General features: G+C 39.9%; 1 protein-coding gene and 1 long non-coding RNA gene across 3 annotated transcripts in view; one reads left to right on the plus strand and one right to left on the minus strand.

Annotated features, from left to right (window-relative positions):
- Positions 1–1,249: 1,249 nt before the first annotated feature.
- On the minus strand, positions 1,250–20,697 carry LOC133575998 (secretory carrier-associated membrane protein 1-like). Of its 2 annotated transcripts, none has more exons than XM_061928974.2 (9): positions 20,458–20,697; positions 15,700–15,780; positions 15,446–15,556; positions 13,598–13,700; positions 11,294–11,422; positions 11,056–11,215; positions 7,703–7,804; positions 7,494–7,611; positions 1,250–2,869 (listed from the first exon to the last, which is right to left on the minus strand). In XM_061928974.2, the coding sequence occupies exons 1-9, from the start codon at positions 20,512–20,514 to the stop codon at positions 2,708–2,710; spliced, it is 1,023 nt and encodes a 340-aa protein (XP_061784958.1). In that variant the 5' UTR covers positions 20,515–20,697; the 3' UTR covers positions 1,250–2,707. The 2 variants fall into 2 exon arrangements, with proteins under 2 accessions (XP_061784958.1, XP_061784957.1); XM_061928973.1 differs by having other exon boundaries at positions 13,592–13,700; positions 20,458–20,695.
- Positions 19,871–21,759, plus strand: part of LOC133575999 (uncharacterized) — a 164,291-nt gene continuing 162,402 nt past the window's right edge. Inside the window, exon 1 of the long non-coding RNA XR_009811544.1 lies at positions 19,871–19,950. This is a non-coding gene — a long non-coding RNA (uncharacterized lncRNA). The remainder of the gene's footprint in view (positions 19,951–21,759) is intronic.

The following is a 21,759-nucleotide window of genomic DNA, read 5'->3' on the forward strand; positions in this document are numbered from 1 at the left end:
TTAGAACAGGCCAGCGGGCTACTCATCTGGTCCTTATGGGCGACCTGGTTGGTGACCCCTGCTTTAAGGTAATAATGTTTTATAATCATGCTGTATGAAAATGTCATCCTAAGGAACACTAAACCAGATTTTGTTTTTGGAAAAATATATTAGTTTTAACTAAGGATGGATACCATACAGAATCACAGTACTATTAATGCCAGGATCACAAATGTTCACTTGTCACTTAGGCATCTTCAGAATGGATCTGACTATCATTTAAAAAGGTTTCCCTTTAGGGGACCTGTTTTTTTTTTGTCCCCATACCGTCAAGGTCCCCTAAAGGTGACTGTGTAAACAGAGTGATGTCCCCATTAAGTAAGCATTGCCAGAACACACACACAAACACACACATTCCTGTACTTGTCACCTTCTTGAGACCTTTGAAAAATGCCTACGTCTTTAGGACCACCCTTTCTAGATATATAAAGATTTTTACTTACAACATTAATAATATATACAAACTATGCAAATATAAAAAACATAAGCTTTTAGTTTATTTTTTATTTGTTGTTTGTAATTGTTTTTTAATCTTTATTATTTACTTCAAGTTATAACAGTATGTCTCTATATACATTTTTTTTTTTTAAATTAATTTTGGCCAAAGGGGGCACATTTCAATTTCTTACACACACTTGTTATTACATATGTTGGCCAGAGGGGGAGCACTTTTAAAACCGACACACAGTCAATTTGAAAAATCCCTCCTTTTTGGGACCACCCTAATTTTGATAGATTTCACCACCAGGGGTGCAAATGGGACATTCTCGATTAGTTGCAATGGTTTTCCGTAATGGGACCATGATTTATGTCCTAACTTGTTCACCGGTCCTCATATGGAAGGTACTTTTCCTTGTCCATGTCTCAAGAAGGGCAGAAATACAAGAATACAATTGAAAATGAAATTACATTTTATCAATTTATGATCATGATTTATGTTGTGCCTTGCCGGCCCACCACTGCTATCTTCTATACGTGAATATACTTCAGAGTAGTCAGTGTGCAACTTGTATAGACTTACTATGGCTCAACACAGCGAGTACCAAAATAAATGTCTGGGGCTGCAAGAGTGCTACCAGCACTAAGGGGAGCTGTGGTTCATTGAGTGGAAACATGAATTCCAACATGTCCTGTGACATTTTCTCATGCTTTTCATACTACTTCCTGTTATAACGCACAGTTTCATGAAAAACCCACCAATATCTTTTTCAAATCTTTATTCCATGTTAATACCATAAATATACAAAACTGAAAACTATTTCACATGCGACAAAGGCCAGACAAGAGTGCATTAAATGTTCTTTTTTACACGCGACTCCATAAAGGGCATCAAATGATCATCTTTACAAAATATACAAGTACAGTATTCCTCTTAAATTAGGGTGAGGTCTTTCATTCAGTGAACTAACAAATGGTGACAGGTCAGGAACATTCTGGAGTGTTGACCCGCCTGCAAAACACAAGAGAGGGCAACTCTCATGTTAGGCAGGAAAAGTAATGTAATAATATAACATCACAAAATTTAGAAAAAATTCTAAATGGACATTTGGTAGATTACTCACAGCTTTTGAGGATTTACAGTAGAATAACACTTGAGGGATTTTTTTTGTGTGTGTGTCTGTTTTGGAATCTTTCACACAAATCATTCAAAGCTTCCTTGCCACACATAATAATACACCTTGTAAAATACAACTTAAAATATGCCATAAATTAGAACAACTAACATAAAAACCAAAAAAAATGTGCTAACAAAAATTCCAAAAAAGAAGAAATACTGTGGTTAGTTTAGTCAGGGTTAGCGATCAACACTTGCAGGCGTTTATTTCAGTCCAACATTTAAACTCCAGTCTTTCCCCGTCGGTCGTGCACACTCCTCACCACTAGGGGGTGTAGTAGTTTAACACTTTAACACTGCCATTGTCTGGAGGTCCTCTGTGTTATCGGTCATCTGGGCATAAACACTATGCGGTTGTTTAGGGCCATAACCACTAGAGGGCGCCACATGATCAGAAAGTTGAAATACACACTGTTGATATTTTCAATAACTAGTGCCTCATAAATTCAAACCCGAGCAATATTAAAGACCGAATGGGGCCACAAAAAGCCAACTACCGGTCATATTCCAGTCATTTAACACTTTTTTTTTGGTACTTTATGACCATTTCACATTTGTTTATCAATCGCAAAGGAACCACAAACTAGCAAGAGGCCACGTCCAGATTCTTAGCAGCTTTAGTTTTTGTGACGATCTACAAAGACATATGATTGTAACACACACACACACACACACACACACACACACACACACACACACACACACACACACACACACACACACGTTCATCCCTCCATTCACTAAGCAACCGATGGACATGCAGATCACTTCTCTCTGACTGGATTAGCTACCATGATGAGTGAAAAGGGGATCATTTTGGGGGGTTGCAGCAGTGCGCGACATGGTGAAGCGTGACTTCGTTTGAGGGGACGTTTTGGGCACACGAGGCAGGTAATGTGCCGTTTAAAGTTCGGACTTTGGGTGAGGATGCACAAGAGCCAATCAATGTTAGCGTAGCAACATTAGCAAATCGGGTGATTTCACGGGGCCGGAGTTGTGCATCCGCAGTGTGTGTGAGTGAGTTGGCTGATGGGCGTGTGTGTGTGAGTGTGCTTATGGATGGGCTTTGAAGGCCCCGCGGGCGGCGTTGGACGCGGCGTTGGCCGCAGCGTTGGCGGCCGCAGTCTGGACCGTCTTGTTGGACATGACGCCCGTGGCGAACTCCTGCTGAGCCTTCTCAAAACTGGCACCGGTGGTTCGATACAGTGCGTGCACCTGGGCAGAGACACATATGGGATTAGTGTCAAGTCACTTTAAAATGAAACTTTTCCTGCATACTGTTCAAAAGTAGTCGTGGTCAAAAGTTTACATACACTTGTAAAGAACATAATGTCATGGCTGTCTTGAGTTTCCAATAATTTCTACAACTTTTATTTTTTGTGATAGAGTGATTGGAGCACATTCATGAAGTTTGGTTCTTTTATGAATTTATTATGGGTCTACTGAAATTGTGAGCAAATCTGCTGGGTCAAAAGTATACCGTATTTTTCGGAGTATAAGTCGCTCCGGAGTATAAGTCGCACCGGCCGAAAAAATGCATAATAAAGAAGGAAAAAAACACATATAAGTCGCACTGGAGTATAAGTCGCATTTTTTGGGGAAATGTATTTGATAAAATCCAACACCAAGAATAGACATTTGAAAAGGCAATTTAAAATAAATAAAGAATAGTGAACAACAGGCTGAATAAGTGTACGTTATATGAGGCATAAATAACCAACTGAGAACGTGCCTGGTATGTTAACGTAACATATTATGGTAAGAGTCATTCAAATAACTATAACATATAGAACATGCTATACGTTTACCAAACAATCTGTCACTAATAATCGCTAAATCCCATGAAATCTTATACGTCTAGTCTCTTACGTGAATGAGCTAAATAATGTTACCGTATTTTTCGGACTGTAAGGCGCAGTTTTTTTCATAGTTTGGCCGGGCTCCAGTGCGACTTATATATGTTTTTTTCCTTCTTTATTATGCATTTTCGGCAGGTGCGACTTATCCTCCGAAAAATACGGTATTTGATATCTTACGGTAATGTGTTAATAATTTCACACATAAGTCGCACCCCTGGCCAAACTATGAAAAAAACTGCGACTTATAGTCCGAAAAATACGGTACATACAGCAATGTTAATATTTGGTTACATGTCCCTTGGCAAGTTTCACTGCAATAAGGCGCTTTTGGTAGCCATCCACAAGCTTCTGGTTGAATTTTTGACCACTCCTCTTGACAAAATTGGTGCAGTTCAGCTACATTTGTTGGTTTTCTGTCATAAACTAACATAAACACTCTGCCCCTCCATGTCCGAACTGCTCCCACAGTGGAGTGTTAAGTCTCGTCTTAAGACCCACTTTTATTCTTTGGCTTTTAACGCTGCGTGAGTTGTGTGGTCCTCTGTGTTTTTAAAATTTTGATTTATATTTATTGTTTTAATTGGTTTTACTCTTTAAAATCGTTTTTAATCATATTTATTTATTTATTTGTTTTTATTCAGTCATTGAGTTTGAGTTTGAGTTTATTTCGAACATGCAAGTATACAACATGATACATCACAATCTCCAGTTTCTCTTTTCAACATGTTCGAAAAGGAGTAGGAAGAAGCAAAGCTTATTTAATCCTACCCCTTTTCTTTTACATTACAGTTGCTAAAACTATTGTTCACTTCCTGTTCTCAATTTATTCACAATATACTCCATAAGTAATCACAATAAAATAAGTAAATAAATAATAATTGGTGGAACTAAGGATATTTGAATATTGTTTTTAATATTTTTTCACTTTGGAAACATTTCTGTTGTTTAAATGTGCTATACAAATAAGGTGGATTGGATTGGATAAACTTGTTTCTTCAGCATTGTCCACACATTTAAGTCAGGACTTTGAGAAGGCCATTCTAAAACCTTAATTCTAGCCTGATTTAGTCATTCCTTTATCACTTTTGATGTGTGTATGGGGGTCATTGTCATTTTTGTTTCATCTGACCACAGAACTTTCCTCCAGAAGGTCTTATCTTTGATTGTGCTGTTTGGCCACAATACCCAGCAATATGTTTGGAGGAGAAAAAGTGAGGCCTTTAATCCCAGGAACACCACCCTACCGTCAAGCATGGTGGTGGTAGTATTAAGTTCTGGGCCTGTTTTGCTGATGCTTTACAGAGAGTAAATGGGACAATGAAAAAAGAGGATTACCTCCAAATTCTTCAGGACAACCTAAAATCATCAGCCCGGAAGGTTGGGTCTTGGGCGCAGTTGGGCGTTCCAACAGGACAATGACCCCAAACACACGTCAAAAGTGGTAAAGGAATGGCTAAATCAGGCTAGAATTAAGGTTTTAGAATGGCCTTCCCCTGCGATGAGGTGACGACTTGTCCAGGGTGTACACCGCCTTCCGCCCGATTGTAGCTGAGATAGGCTCCAGCGCCCCCGCGACCCCAAAGGGAATAAGCGGTAGAAAATGGATGGATGGAATGGCCTTCCAAAAGTCCTGACTTAAAGGTGTGGACAATGCTGAAGAAACAAGTCCATGTCAGAAAACCAACAAATTTAGCTGAACTGCACCAATTTTGTCAAGAGGAGTGGTCAAACATTCAACCAGAAGCTTGTGGATGGCTACCAAAAGCACTTTATTGCAGTGAAACTTGCCAAGGGACATGTAACCAAATATTAACATTGCTGTATGTATACTTTTGACCCAGCAGATTTGGTCACATTTTCAGTAGACCCATAATAAATTCATAAAAGAACCAAACTTCATGAATGTTTTTTGTGACCAACAAGTATGTGCTCCAATCACTCTATCACATAAAATTAAGAGTTGTAGAAATTATTGGAAACTCAAGGAAGCCATGACATTATGTTCTTTACAAGTGTATGCAAACTTTTGACCACGACTGTATTAGGCCACAACTAGTGATTGGTTGGTGACTTTAATTAGCATTTATGTTTATGAGAGGCAGCTTCAAGCCTAAAGGAAATCCCACTACCATTGGCACTTGTCACTATAGTCATTTTTTATACTTTATCCCATGGCTCAGATGGTAGAGTGGACATCCAGAAACTTGAGGGTTCATTGTGTGGCTCCAGTTTCCACCATCCTAGTCACTGACGTAACGTCTTTGGGCAAGACACTTCGCCTACCTTACTCCCAGTGCTGCTCACACTGGAGTATGAATGTGAGTAAATGTTTAGTGGTGGTTGGGTTAACCAACCTAACACCTAACCCAATACTTCTTTCTGCGAAAGCTGTTTCCCAGCAGGCACAATACATTAAAACAACATTGAGAACTTGTTGAATTAGGTTCTGACGTTGAGCAACTCAAACCTAAGGGTATGCTGGCCGGGGACATTATTTCCGGTTTATTTGGGCAAGCACTCCATTTATGTCAAAATAGCTTGGCTCCGAGTTCTACATTTCTAGAGTCGTCACTTTCTCTCAGCTTCCGTCTGCTCCAACGTCTCACACTCTTCGTGCTCGCTTCTAGAAGCAGCAGTTTGTCCTTTGTATGTTCAGCTTCAAAATGATAAGGTTGTGAATCTTCATTTGTCCAAAAATTGTCATCTTTGTTGTCTGTTACCAAGTCTGCACATTGCGCAGAAGAAATCAGTCCTTGCATTGATTAAAATTATCAAAATATGGTAAATATTGAACGTATTACATATTGTTATGAACATATCTGTTTTTTCCATTATATATAGACTTTTATATGTAGACTTTGAAGGCTACAACGGTGACTCCCATTAGCCGCATCTTCCAAGCGTTTATCATCTTTAACATCCAAAACAAAAAAAAGACGTGTGTTCTTGTTGTGAACAATAAGCAAAATTAAAATTAAAAAAAAGTGCAATTCCCCTTTAAATACAGGTCAGTTCAGTTATAGGAACACATTTGATCCTTTTGTGTTATTAAAATGGTTATATTTCAAGTAGGGAAGTCCGATAATATCGGACTGCCGATATTATCGGCCGATAAATGCTTTAAAATGTAATATCGGAAATTATCGGTATCGGTTTCAAAAAGTAAAATGTATGACTTTTTAAAACGCCGCTGTGTACACGGACGTAGGGAGAAGTACAGAGCGCCAATAAACCTTAAAGGCACTTTCTTTGCGTTCCGGCCCAGTCACATAATATCTACGGCTTTTCACACACACAAGTGAATGCATCGCATACTTGGTCAACAGCCATACAGGTCACACTGAGGGTGGCCGTATAAACAACTTTAACACTGTTACAAATATGCGCCACACTGTGAACCCACACCAAACAAGAATGACAAACACATTTCGGGAGACCATACGCACCGTAACACAACATAAACACAACAGAACAAATACCCAGAACCCCTTGCAGCACTAACTCTTCCGGGACGCTACAATATACACCCCCCGTTCCCCCCCCCCACACCCTCAACCCCGCCCACGTCAACCTCCTCATGCATGTCCCAAATTCCAAGCTGCTATTTTGAGGCATGTTAAAAAAAATAATGCACTTTGTGACTTCAATAATAAATATGGCAGTGCCATGTTGGCACTTTTTTTCCTTAACTTGAGTTAATTTATTTTGTAAAACCGTGTTACATTGTTTAATGCATCCAGTGGGGCATCACAACAAAATTAGGCACAATAATATGTTAATTCCACGACTGTATATATCGGAATCGGTAATTAAGAGTTGGACAATATCGGATATCGGCAAAAAAGCCATTATCGGACATCTCTAATTTTAAGTAAAATACTGTACAATCAATTTTTACATCTAAAACCTTATAACAATTTTCAAAGTTTGGGAAGTCAGCCTGAAAACTATCGGTGGCCCGCGGGAGGAGAGTGTGTTACCTTTTTAAACATGATGAGCGAGCCCACAGATAGTGTGGTGAAGAGTGCAGCGATGAGCAACATGATGATGCCCACTGGGATGCTGGTGTTCAGACCCATTAGAGCCGTGATCCAGCCACTGGAAGACAAAACAGTCACAAGGAACAAAATGTGACCATGACAAGAAGTCACAGCTTTGCGTCTTCAAGGAACAGGATCAGGGGTCTCACCATGTGCCCCACCCAGTGATGCCGATGGTTTGTAGCACGTGAACTCCAAACTGGCAGATGTAGACGAAGAAGAAGACGAAGAAGCGGAAAGAGCTGTCGCTCCTGGAACAGGGACAGAGCGATACCACAGGGCTCACACCACCATATTCATAGGTCAGAATGGCTGATTGGTCTAAGGCAGGGATTCTCAAACTGCGGTACGTGAACCACTAGTCAGAGCCACGTTTAGAGAGAGTATTGCCAACTTGGTTTCAAAGTTGGCAGCAAAATGGCGCCCTGGAGTCACGTGAGGGGCTTTTGACCAATCAGAGAGAGTATGGCCAGAGGATCTCCTAAATCAGGGGTCGGCAACCCAAAATGTTGAAAGACCAAGAAAAATAAATAAAATCTGTCTGAAGCCGCAAAAAATTAAGTGTTAAGTGTTATAATGAAGGCAACACATGATGTAAGTGTCTATATTAGCCTACTATCAAAGACTGACGCAAAAATCTTCGTTGACCGAAATCTTGTATTTTAATTTTTATTCTACACATTTTTGCAACATAGATGTGTGTGTCCAAGTTTAAGGAAACGGCAGGCTGTCTTCTTCTAATGGATTTATTACAATCTTTGCAACGTCGGCAACGTTTGCTGTGGTCTGGAACAACATGGCACACAAACAACTATGAGAAATGCAGCCAATATTACATACAAACAATGTGTCATGAGACATGCAAATATAAATGAAATACTCAGAGGACATACGTAAAGGAAATTAAATGAGCTCAAATCTACCTACAAACGAGGCATAATGATGCAATATGTACATACAGCTAGCCTAAATAGCATGTTAGCATAGATTAGCTTGCAGTCATGGATTGACCTAATATGCCCGATAAGCACTACGGCAAATCAATAAAATCAACAAAGCTCACCTTTGTGCATTCACGTACAGCATAAAACGTTTGGTGGACAAAATGAGACAAAGAAGGAGTGGCATAAAACAAGTCTTTCTGTGGTAGCGTCGGAGAAAGTTGTACATGTAAACAAACTACGATGAGTTCAAGGATCGCTGAAATTAGTAGGACAAAACGGTGCTTGCCAAACACTCTCATCAGTGAAACATGTTTAATATAAACAGTGGGATTTCTAACAATTAGGAAGGTTTGTGTCATGTTTGTTCTCATATAGAAAATATATGAAAACAATTTTTTTTTCCTTCATCTTTTTCCATTTTCACACATCTCTGAAAGAGGTCCAGGGAGCCACTAGGGCGGCACTAAAGAGCCACATGCGGCTCTAGAGCCACGGGTTGCTGACCCCTGTCCTAAATGATTGGTCAAAAACTCCTCACGTGACTACTTTGAAACTGGGTGGACCAAACTCTCTTTACACGGCTCTGCAACTAGTGGTATCAATTAATTTCCTTTTATATTTTATTGCTGCTGGTTGTCTTATGGGGATGATTAAAATGAATTCAATTAAAGCACTTTGGTGTCTGCTGGCGTTTTTCTTTTTAATGTTTGTTTTTTCTATTTAGGAAATATATTACTATATTATATCTTCAACATGAAAATACTTCTTTCATTGTGCATTTTCTTGCGTTTTACGCACAAATGCGCTGGTGATGCGATCCATAGCCTCTCCCACAGAATGAAGTATCAGTGTGCATATGTTTCTGTTGTCTAGGATGCGATTCAGAAAAGGTGTTACAGATTATAGATGTGTGCTGCTGGTAGGAGCATTTTAACACAAATGTGCAGAAACTGATCGTCTCCGTGGTAAAAGCCGTAAAAATCCTCACTTCAATAAGGCGGTCTGCACAACTTTAAAATTGTTAGTAGATCACACGCAACACGCCCAATCGTAGTACAGGCAATTTTTTTGGCACACGCTGTCTAGCACGTGGTATTTAGATCTTAGTAAATCAGGCCCTTAGTGCGCTAATCGCTAGCTGACAACTGGCACGCTTGTCACTGGCTGACAACTGGTGTGTTAATTGCGAGCTAGCAGCCTGCGCCGCTGATGATAGCTGGCGACTGGTGTGCTAATTGCGAGCAAGTAACATGGATACAATAATATAATTATTTATTTGTGGTTTTGAAGGTACAGTAAGTATGGTGTCCATGCTGCCGGTAATTCTAAATGTGGATTTAAAGACATTTAAATGTGTGGGAAAAAATTGCTTAGTGAGTATAAAAAAATATTTAAAATACATTTCCCAGATCCCCTGTTGAAAACCTGTTTTATACAGCGGTGTAACGGTACACAAAAATTACGGTTCGGTACTTACCTCGGTTTAGAGGTCACGGTTCGGTTAATTTTCGGTACAGTAAGAAAACAACAAAATATACATTTTTGGGTTATTTATTTACCAAATTTGCAAAATCTTCCACCAAAAATATTTTTCTTAGTGGAATATTTGATGTGAAGTAATCGGAACCTTGGATATGTCAATAATTCATAATGACATTGATTTTGATTCAATATTATGTTTTGAGCAATGACAGTTTGAAAGAAAAAAAACAGTTTTGTTTTATTAGTCAACATTGCAACTTTTTCTAAATTACATTTAACCTTTATTATTTCACTTTTGTTATGTTTTTGTTTATTTTAATAGTATTTTTAGAATGTGCCGTGGGACTTTAAAACATTAGCTGTGGGCCGCAAATGGCCTCCGGGGCACACTTTTGACACCCCTGCTATAGATAATAAAAAATTTAATCTGATAAATCTATGGATAAAAAGCAGAGGCTGGCGCGTTTATCATAACTCTCTCGCTCTCTCTGTCTCTGCCCCTCCTTCACGAATGCTGCTGCGCGCGCAATTTGTTTTGTTTTTAACCCCTTCTTAACCCTGAACGTACATTGAAAATACATGCAACCCTAACTCAAAATGCCAGACATTTGAGGCATTTAAGAAACTCCGCCCTGACACCTCCGCAAAAGAGGACATGTCCGGTGAAAAGAGGACGTATGGTCAGTCTATTGTAGCCCGTTAGCTGCTAGCATGCCTTGTGTTGTGCCTCGGTGTGCATTGTTTACACAACGTGTGTTACGCTACTTAATATGTCCGTGTGGAAACTCGTTCAGTAGACCTCCGAACCGAACCGGAACCCCCGTACCGAAACGGTTCAATACAAATACATGTACCGCTACACCCCTAGTTTTATATCATTAATCCGTCTAACAAAATACATATTTAGAATTGTCACTGGTGTAGTTGCTTCTCCACACTTTACAGCTCTTCATTCAAAAAACATTACAATTCTTGCAATAAATGTTCAGCTGTTTTAACAATGTCATTCACCCATAGTAGGACTAGAAACTTTACAATATATCACATGAACAGACAGCAGGCTGCATCAGACTCACCTGAAAGCCCCATAAAGCGGTCTGTACCAGCAGACAAAGGAACATGGTGTAAAGAGCAGAAACCACAGCAGGGCAAGACCAAAGTCCACACCGTGGGTTGGATCCACACAGAACCAGGCCAGACAGCCGAACATGTTGACAAAGAGCGTGCCTGCATGGACTGGTGGGAAAAATTACATTATCAGGGCCATTGTCAAGAGGACAACACATTATAATGTTTTTCTTAGTATGGGCTTACACATCCAGAGGTTGTACATGATCTTAACCGTTTTCTGGAACTCGATGGGTATGTCCACTGCAATGTCGTGGTAGAAACACGGCCCGACAGGGAACTTCTGAGGGAGCGGAGGCCAGTTGTTCTTACGACCTGTCGAGAGAACACAAACAGTGTCAATGACAAGGAATGACCTTTCACATTTGAGAATGTAAAAAATTCCAAGTCCTGGGAATTGGTATTCACATTTTCAGTACATTATGAACTTCATGTTCATATGGTAATAAATGCTTCTTTTTTTATTTTACATTTAACACTGAGCTGACAATGATAACTGTGCCGTCCAATTGTTATATATTGTTGTCTTACACTTCTTAGTCTCTTTTGCAGCTTAGTATGCATTTATTTCAGTTAGTCCTTGTTGTGTTGCCGTAGTCAGGAATTAGTCTTTGCCATTAAGTTGAAAGTTTTGTCTTTTTTTAGGTACGGTACTACAAAATGTTTATACTGTAAGTATTGCACTTATTACACACCAGTTGTTTAAAATTAACATGCATCTTAGTTGTGGTTTTCATTACCAAATTTGGAGGTGTTGACATCGTCATGTAAAACCGCTAAAGCTAATAATAAGCATGTAAGGTTGCGATCCAAAGTTTACATACACTAAAGAACATAATGTCACAGCTGTCTTGAGTTTCCAATAATTTCTTCAACTCTTATTTTTTTGTGATAGAGTGATTGGAGCACATACTTGTTGGTCACAAAAACCATTCATGAAGTTTGGTTCTTTTATGAATTTATTATGGGTCTACTGAAAATGTGACCAAATCTGCTGGGTCAAAAGTATACATACAGCAATGTTAATATTTGGTTACATGTTTTGGTAACCATCCACAAGCTTCTGGCAAGCTTCTGGTTGAATTTTTGACCACTCTTCTTGACACAATTGGTACAGTTCAGCTAAATTTGTTGGTTTGCTGACATAGACTTGTTTCTTCAGCATTGTCCACACGTTTAAGTTAGGACTTTGGGAAGGCCATTCTAAAACCTTAATTCTAGCCTGATTTAGCCATTCCTTTACCACTTTTGACGTGTGTTTCGGCTCATTGTCCTGTTGGAACACCCAACTGGGTATTGTGGCCAAACAGCTCAATTTTTGTTTCATCTGACATCACATAGACCATGATAAGACCTTCTGGAGGAAAGTTCTGTGGTCAGATGAAACAAAAATTGAGCTGTTTGGCCACAATACCCAACAATATGTTTGGAGGAGAAAAGGTGAGGCCTTTAATCCCAGGAACACCATTCGTACTGTCAAGCATGGTGGTGGTAGTATTATGCTCTGGGCCTGTTTGCTGCCAATGGAACTGGTGCTTTAAATGGGACAATAAAAATGAGGATTACCTCCAAATTCTTCAGCACAACCTAAAATCATCAGCCCGGAGGTTGAGTCTTGGGCGCAGTTGGGTGTTCCAACAGGACAATGACCCCAAACACACGTCAAAAGTGGTAAAAAAAAATGGCTAAATCAGGCGAGAATTAAGGTTTTAGAATGGCTTAAATGACTGTGTGGACAATGCTGAAGAAACAAGTCCATTTCAGAAAACCAACAAATTAAGCTAAACTGCACCAATTTTGTCAAGAGGAGTGTTCAAAAATTCAACCAGAAGCTTGTGGATGGCTACCAAAAGCGCCTTATTGCAGTGAAACTTGCCAAGGGACATGTAACCAAATATTAACATTGTTGTATGTATACTTTTGACCCAGCAGATTTGGTCACATTTTCAGTAGACCCATAATAAATTCATAAAAAAACCAAACTTCATGAATGTTTTTTGTGACCACAAGTATGTGCTCCAATCACTCTATCACAAAAAAATCAGAGTTGTAGAAATTATTGGAAACTCAAGACAGCCATGACATTATGTTCTTTACAAGTGAATGTAAACTTTTGATCGCGAATGTATATGGCATGTCCAATGTAAATTAGCATGGCGCTATCTTAAAAAGTGGAGACACGCTTGCTTTGTTGGCGTGGATAATTGCAACATTACCTTGAATACGCCTGTTTGCCCACCAATGCTTGAACCGGTGCCATGTATGCAGGTATTGAATTGGTACTCTGTAGTACCAAGGGAACTCGGTTGGTGGTACCCATAAGAGTTCCAAATTCGGTATCCGTTACTCATGCTGACCTTCTCATATAGTACACCAAAATGTTAGGAACAGCTGTATGTTACACTACTGAAAACAACGCTTTTCCACTCGAATGCCAGCAATCTACTCTAAAGGTTGTATCGATGGATTGATGGACTTACTGACCCGCACCTCCGTGAGACTGCAGCTCTCGCTCCCTGCGGTCAAGCTCGGCTGCTTTCTTCTCCAGCTCTTCCTGCCTTCTCAGCAACTCTGCCTGAGCACGTGCCTGGTCCTGCAACACATCCGCGTGGTTTTCACATTGGAAAACTACTAGAAACTCCCAGAAGGTGAGCGTGTACTGTGTTTTTCAAGATTGTTTTCCCCAAAATGTTTGCAAAAAGTGTACAAGAGTGACACTAATGTCACAGGTATGAGCCGTGTTGTCGACTTTAATTGACGCCAAGCCTTGTGTAAATCAACTACAGCTGCAGCTAATAAACATTTGCATTTTCTTTTTTGAGGCTATATTATTACTAAAATTAGGGTTGTCCCGATCCGATATTTGGATCGGATCGGCCGCCGATTTTTGCCAAAAAATGCGTATCGGCAAGGCATGGGAAAATGCCGATCCAGATCCAGTTTTTTTTTTAAATTCCGGTCCGTGTTTTCCAACGCACCGATTTAAATAATACATTCCACTTTTCTGCTGCTCCCTAATTTCCGTTCCGCATTTTCCAGCACACCTTCAACACATCCACAGGTCTGTGTCCTAACTATTAAGACGGCCATGTGAATTAAAAGTTACCGGTAAAAATGTCAGCTGTCTCTGTGCGATATAGAAAATGACTATATCGTGATATTCGAGTACCGGTATACGTTCTCACGCAGTTGCTTTTAGCTGCAGGCATTACACAACAGGCTCTTCCCACTCTTTCTAGTCTCCCCTTCTCACAGACAGCAAGCACACCTTCTTACACACGTCACATACTGTCACGTCATACGTCACATATGTATACGCCCTCTCCCAGCAGAGAGGTAGCAGCATGGCTAACGTTAGCTGTGATGCGAGCGGTAATACGAATGAAGGAAGAATTAATTAATTCCCCCAAAAAATAGCAGGGGGTCCATCATCTGGCGGTGGTTTGGCTTCAAGTGGGAATATGTCGAACAGACAACCGTAATTTGTGAAGTGTGGAGCAAAAGCATTGCTATAAAAAGTAGCATTACTGCTAATATGTAGCATCATTTGAAAAGTCACCTGCTAGAGAATGAAGAGTGTTTGAAAGTCCGCACGTCAACATCTCCATTCGGTGCCACACGCCCACACCATCAAAATGCCGAGGCAAACATTTCCAGATCAACAACGTATGAAAATGTTTTTGATTTTTTTTAGTTGTGATTTCCTTCTCTGCATGAAAGTTTAAAAGTAGCATCTATTAATGCAGTATAAACAAGAATGTTTTAATGTAGACACACAGAATCATCATACTGCTGTGATTATATGCATCAAGTGTTAATTCAAGGCTAAGGCAAAATATATATCGTGTATCGTGATATGGCCTTAAAATATCGCGATATTAAAAAGGCCATATCGCCCAGCCCTAGTTCAATGATGCCATTTCTGTTTGTCATGTATAATTTTGTCTATTTTGTGTTTATCCTTGAATAAACAGGTCCGTTTCTTGTTAGCAACCATTGTGTATTATTCAAACTCACCTAATTCAGCTGGCTAGTTTTATCAAGAGTACTAAAACCCTTTTCAACATGAGTCTGACAACTAAGTAGGCTAAATAACTTTAAACTTTAATACATGCTCGGATAGGCCAGTATCGGCCAGTATCGGTATCGGATTGGAAGTGCAAAAACAACATCGATATCGGATCGGAAGTGCAAAAACCTGGATCGGGACATCCCGAACTGAAATTCTATATAAAACCTTCCCTCGACCTCTGGATTTGAGTAAATATGACCACTGAGGATATATGGCCATTCATAATCAACATTCGGTAATACAGTATGATGAGTACATTGTTGCACCTGTGTTTGTTGCTGCGAGTAAGCTGGGGGCTCTTCTGTGGGCTTCATGATGGCAGGCTGTGTGTTCTGGGCAGGTGCTGGGTTAGATTTGGGGGCATTTCCAGGGGCGGCCTACAAACCGACAGGAACAATCCCTTATCATCCAATTTATAATCAGGCCATAGTCTTATTTTGTCAGTAAAGTCCTAAAATGGCAGTGGAAAGAATGAGGTCAAGCACAAATATTAACACTGAAATGAGGAAGTTAAGATGACCGTTCTGGCATCTGTGAAGGGGTTGTACTCCTCGAGACCACCAGGAGGGGCAGACCGGGTCACCTGTGTCACCGAGGGATCCTGCAAGATGGAGATAATGGCTCTCATTATATTTTGCAGTTGTACCTAATGAGTGAGTGTGCATACATGAAACCCATGTTGTCACTTAATTAGTGTGCAATAAAGAGTGCAGGAGAAGGCACACCCTAAAATTATCGTATCAAAAACAATGTATTTTTTTCAATTAATATTACCATTGTGTGTACTTTACCAAATTGATTGGTAGTACAACAAAAGTGAATACATTTTAAAAAGTTTGGCTATTAAAAAGGAAAATATGGAACACAAAAGTTACACTTAAAGTTAGTATTACTTGCAGATGATACAACAATATTTTGTTCAGGAGAGAATACACAGAAGTTAATACAAATAACAGAAGAAATGAACAAATTAAAATCTTTGAATCTCAGTAAGACTAAAATAATGCTATTTGGTAACAGTAGAAGAGAGTCAAACACAAATAAGTAAATAATAAGGGTAAAAGAAAACACATTTTTGGGTGTAATAATAGATGATAAAATGCATTGGAAATCTTGTGTAAAAAATATACAACATAAAGTAGCAGAAACACGTCAATAATGAATAAAGCAAAACATGTTTGAGACCAAAAATCACTTCATATTCTGTACTGCTCGCTAGTGTTACCATATCTGAGTTATTGTGTAGAAATATGGGGACGCAACTACAAATGTGCGCTTCATTCACTAACTGTGTTACAAAAAAGGTCAATTAGAATAACACATAATGTTTAATGTTTATATTGAAATTCAACGATTTGGTGCATTTGCAAACAGCTAAAATGATGTACAAAGCAAACAATAACCTGCTACCCAAGAATGTACAACAATTCTTCTCAACAAAAGAGGAGAAATATAACCTTAGAGGAAAATCTAATTGACAACATTTGTATGCTTGTACAACACTTAAAACCTTTAGCATATCAGTATGTGGAATTAAATTATGGAATGGATTAACCAATGAACTCAAACAAAGCACCAATATGATTCAGTCTGAGAGACTGTTCAAACTACAAGTGTTCACAAAGTACACAGAAGAAGAATTATGATGAACATCTTCAACCCTTTTTTTTATTGAGACAAAGATTATTTATGTATTTAATATTTGTATGCTTACTAAGGTATATTATTTATTTGTTCACTGTTCGGTTACAGAGAACAAGGCAATTGGATAAAATTGCTATGGTATGAGAGGGTGTAGGATTAATAAGCCCTGCTTCTTCCTACTCCTTTTCGGACGTGCTGTAATGAAACAACTGGAATTGTGTGATGCATTACATTGTATCATATACATGTTCGAAAATAAACTGAAACTGCCCAAGTGTGTGAATGTTGTCTGTTTATCTGTGTTAGCCCTGTGATGAGGTGGCGACTTGTCCAGGGTGTACCCCGCCTTCCGCCCGAATGCAGCTGAGATAGGCTCCAGCACCCCCTGCGACTCCAAAAGGGACAAACGGTAGAAAATGGATGGATGGATGGATGCTTGTACAACACTTAAAACCTTTAGCATATCAGTATGTGGAGTTCAATTATGGAACAGATTAACCAAAGAACTCAAACAAAGCACCAATATGATTCAGTTTAAGAGACTGTTCAAACTACAAGTGTTCACAAAGTGCACAGAACAAGAATTATGATGAACATCTTGAACCCTTTTTTTTTTTTTATTGAGACCTTATTTATGTATTTCATATTGTATTCTTACTATGGTATATTATTTATTTATTATTTATTTGTTCACTGTTCTGTTACAGAGAACATGGCAATTGGATAAAAGTGCTATCGTATGAAAAGGGGGTAGGACTAAATAAGCTCTGCTTCTTCCTACTCCTTTTCGAACATGCTGTAATGAAACAACTGGAATTGTGTGATGCATTACATTGTGTCGTATGCATGTTCGAAAATAAAACCGAAACTGCCCAACTGCCAGCTGAGATAGGCTCCAGCATCCCCCGTGACCCCGAACGGGGCAAGCGGTAGAAAATGGATGGAATATTTGAATGCTTACTATGGTATATTATTTATTTATTAGTTCACTGTTCTGTTACTGAGAACAAGGCAATTGGATAAAATTGCTATGGTATGAAAGGGTGTAGGATTAATAAGCTCTGCTTCTTCCTATTTCTTTTTGGACGTGCTGTAATGAAACAACTGGAATTGTGTGATGCATTACATTGTATCGTATGCATGTTCGAAAATAAACTGAAACTGCCCAAGTGTGTGAATGTGAGTGTGAATGTTGTCTGTTTATCTGTGTTGGCCCTGCGATGAGGTGGCGACTTGTCCAGGGTGTACCCCGCCTTCCGCCCAAAAGCAGCTGAGATAGGCTCCAGCATCCCCTGCGACCCCGAACGGGACAAGCGGTAGAAAATGGATGGAATATTTGTATGCTTACTATGTTATATTATTTATTTGTTCACTGTTCCGTTACAGAAAACAAGGCAATTGGATAAAATTGCTATGGTATGAAAAGGGGGTAGGATTAAATAAGCTCTGCTTCTTCCTACTCCTTTTCGGACGTGCTGTAATGAAACAACTGGAATTGTGTGATGCATTACATTGTATCGTATGCATGTTCGAAAATAAACTGAAACTGCCCAAGTGTGTGAATGTGAGTGTGAATGTTGTCTGTTTATCTGTGTTGGCCCTGTGTGGCGACTTGTCCAGGGTGAACACCGCCTTCCGCCCGAAAGCAACTGAGATAGGCTCCAGCATCCCCTGCGACCCCGAACGGGACAAGCGGTAGAAAATGGATGGAATATTTGTATGCTTACTATGGTATTTTATTTATTTATTATTTATTTGTTCACTGTTCTGTTACAGAAAACAAGGCAATTGGATAAAATTGCTATGGTATGAAAAGGGGGTAGGACTAAATAAGCTCTGCTTCTTCCTACTCCTTTTCGTACGTGCTGTAATGAAACAACTGGAATTGTGTGATGCATTACATTGTATCTTATATGCATGTTCGAAAATAAACTGAAACTGCCCAAGTGCGTGAATGTTGTCTGTTTATCTGTGTTGGCCCTGTGATGAGGTGGTAACTTGTCCAGGGCGTACATAGCCTTCCGCCCGAATGCAGCTGAGATAGGCTCCAGCATCCCCTGCGACCCCGAACGGGACAGGCGGTAGAAAATGGATGGAATATTTGTATGCTTACTATGGTATTTTATTTATTTATTATTTATTTGTTCACTGTTCTGTTACAGAAAACAAGGCAATTGGATAAAATTGCTATGGTATGAAAAGGGGGTAGGACTAAATAAGCTCTGCTTCTTCCTACTCCTTTTCGTACGTGCTGTAATGAAACAACTGGAATTGTGTGATGCATTACATTGTATCTTATATGCATGTTCGAAAATAAACTGAAACTGCCCAAGTGCGTGAATGTTGTCTGTTTATCTGTGTTGGCCCTGTGATGAGGTGGTAACTTGTCCAGGGCGTACATAGCCTTCCGCCCGAATGCAGCTGAGATAGGCTCCAGCATCCCCTGCGACCCCGAACGGGACAGGCGGTAGAAAATGGATGGAATATTTGTATGCTTACTATGGTATATTATTTATTTATTTGTTCACTGTTCTGTTACAGAGAACATGGCAATTGGATAAAATTGCTATGGTATGAAAGGGTGTCGGATTAATAAGCTCTGCTTCTTCCTACTTCTTTTCGGACGCGCTGTAATGAAACAACTGGAATTCCATCCATCCATCCATCCATTTTCTACCGCTTATTCCCTTCGGGGTCGCAGGGGGCGCTGGAGTTGTGTAATGCATTACATCGTGTTGTATGCATGTTCAAAAATAAAACTGAAACTACCCAAGTGTGTGAATGTGAGTGTGAATGTTGTCTGTTTATCTGTGTTGGCCCTGCGATGAGGTGGCGAGTTGTCCAGGGTGTACCCCGCCTTCCGCCTGAATGCAGCTGAGATAGGCTCCAGCATCCCCCACGACCCCAAAAGGGACAAGCGGTAGAAAATGGATGGATGGATGAACTGAACAAACACTTTAAATGGCAACAAGGCGGCCTTGGTCGCTTCCTAGTCACGTGCTTCTAACAGCCAATTACAGGCCATCTTCCAATCCAACCATTGACCACAACAAGTAAGTCGAAGCTCGTTTTGTCAGATTGCACCTGTGGATCACACCACCTTTGTCAGCCACAAGTTAAACAAATGGTAAGACAGTTGAGTGCATCACAAACTAATAACTCAAGTTAATACACCACATGGTTTAATGTTGACCATAAAGAAGGAAACGTAAGGTGCGTTTGTTTATTGATAACATCAATTGTTCACGACAATGTATCGGAGCTAAAATGGCAACTACTACATCTTAAAAAAACACCCGTGGGAAGAATACAACACCACGACTTGTGTTTCGTGGTGTGATTTTATTTTTTAAGCCAGGCACATTTATTGTGTACAAACTATATGCATTATGCTAACCTAGCTAGCGAGTGTGCTACCGAGCTAAACGTAGGCGAAGCTAGCCTATAGCTAAGTAGATTTTCTTCCCACCGGTTTTGTATGAAGACGTAAATGTAGTTCACCTACTTTAAAAGAAAGTCGAGCGTTCCATTAAATGTTCGGTTAATATTGTCAGGTAGCTGACTGGGCTACCTAATTATGTAGCCAACCACCGGCCATATATATATGTGTTAGTTTGCTAGCACAGTTAGCTACCTGGAACGGGTTGTTGAAGTCCGGGTCTGCGAACGGGTTGCTGTCGAAATCGGACATTTTGCGGCCAAACGGGTCACTGCTCCCAGTGTTTAGGCGTCAGCTTGACAAGGTTCGGTCCCTCGGTAGCAAGCTTCTCCTCTCTGCCGCCTGCGGTCTTTTCCGCCGCCCGCTGATGGAGAACCCTCCGCTGCTAGCCTGTTAGCTTAGCCGGTGGTACACACACACACACACACACACACACACACACACACACACACACACACACACACACACACACACACACAAACATACACATGCACACACACGCACACACACACACACAGGGGGGGTGGGGGGTGGAAGAGTGACATCACGTATTCAGCACCGCGGACAGCATAAAGTCACGAGGACCGTAATGTATTTTGTATTACATTATAGTACAATACTGTAGTCACTACAGTATTGTTTTTCAACCACTGTGCCGCGGCACACTTGTGAGATATTGTCTGGTGTGCCGAAATGATGCAACTTCACCTAATTGGTCCAAAAAAAATTTTGTTTTGCAAAATCAATAATTATAGTCTGCAAATAATGTGCCGTTGTCGAGTCTCTATGCTGTATAGCAGGTCTGGGTAATTATTTTGACTCGGGGGCCAAATTTAGAGAACAAAATGTGTCTGGGGGCCGGTATATCTATTTTTAGGAAAACTAATACAAAACCTCACAATAAAGTCTGATTGAATGCTAAAAATGTTATGACAGACCGCCTTAAAATATGAATGGAATTTTATTTTTTTCTATGAGCGATAAAACCCTGAATATTGAGAACATATGAGCGTCACACCCCCTCTCAATCGACATATTTTACAATCAAGCCAAACGCAACAAACACAGCGAAATATGAACGTGAAGGGTAAAAAACAAAAACATCTACAATCTGATATATGTGATATATCACTAAGCTTTAGAACTTTCTTGTAAAAAATCTCCTTCCACGTCTGTCCATGACACCCACATTTCAGGCTGGCCGCTCTGGAAACACTCTGTGGAAACGCTCCCCATCCACACTGCTTGGTGCCTCGTCTGACCTGCTGTGACGTAGATTACCATAGTAACTAGTAGGGTTGTACGGTATACGGATATTACTATAGTACCGCGATACTAATGAATCATATTCGGTACCATTCCGCCTCTGAAAAGTACCGGTCCGCCACACCCTAAGATTTTTTGTTAAAATAAAGCCGATAATGCAATTTTTTTTGGTCCCCTCTATTTAGAAAAGTCGAAAAGTATCAAAATAATATTGGTATCAGGACAACACTA

Source organism: Nerophis lumbriciformis, linkage group LG33 (genome assembly GCF_033978685.3).
Source record: "Nerophis lumbriciformis linkage group LG33, RoL_Nlum_v2.1, whole genome shotgun sequence".
NCBI classification, from domain to species: domain Eukaryota; kingdom Metazoa; phylum Chordata; class Actinopteri; order Syngnathiformes; family Syngnathidae; genus Nerophis; species Nerophis lumbriciformis.

Coding starts and splice junctions, on each gene's coding strand:
- LOC133575998 (XM_061928973.1), bottom strand. CDS start 20,514: ATGTCCGATTTCGACAGCAACCCGTTCGCAGACCCGGACTTCAACAAC. Junction 15,781..20,457: donor ACTTCAACAACCCGTTCCAG/GTAGCTAACTGT, acceptor TCCATCTTGCAG/GATCCCTCGGTGACACAGGT. Junction 15,557..15,699: donor CCTTCACAGATGCCAGAACG/GTCATCTTAACT, acceptor GTCGGTTTGTAG/GCCGCCCCTGGAAATGCCCC.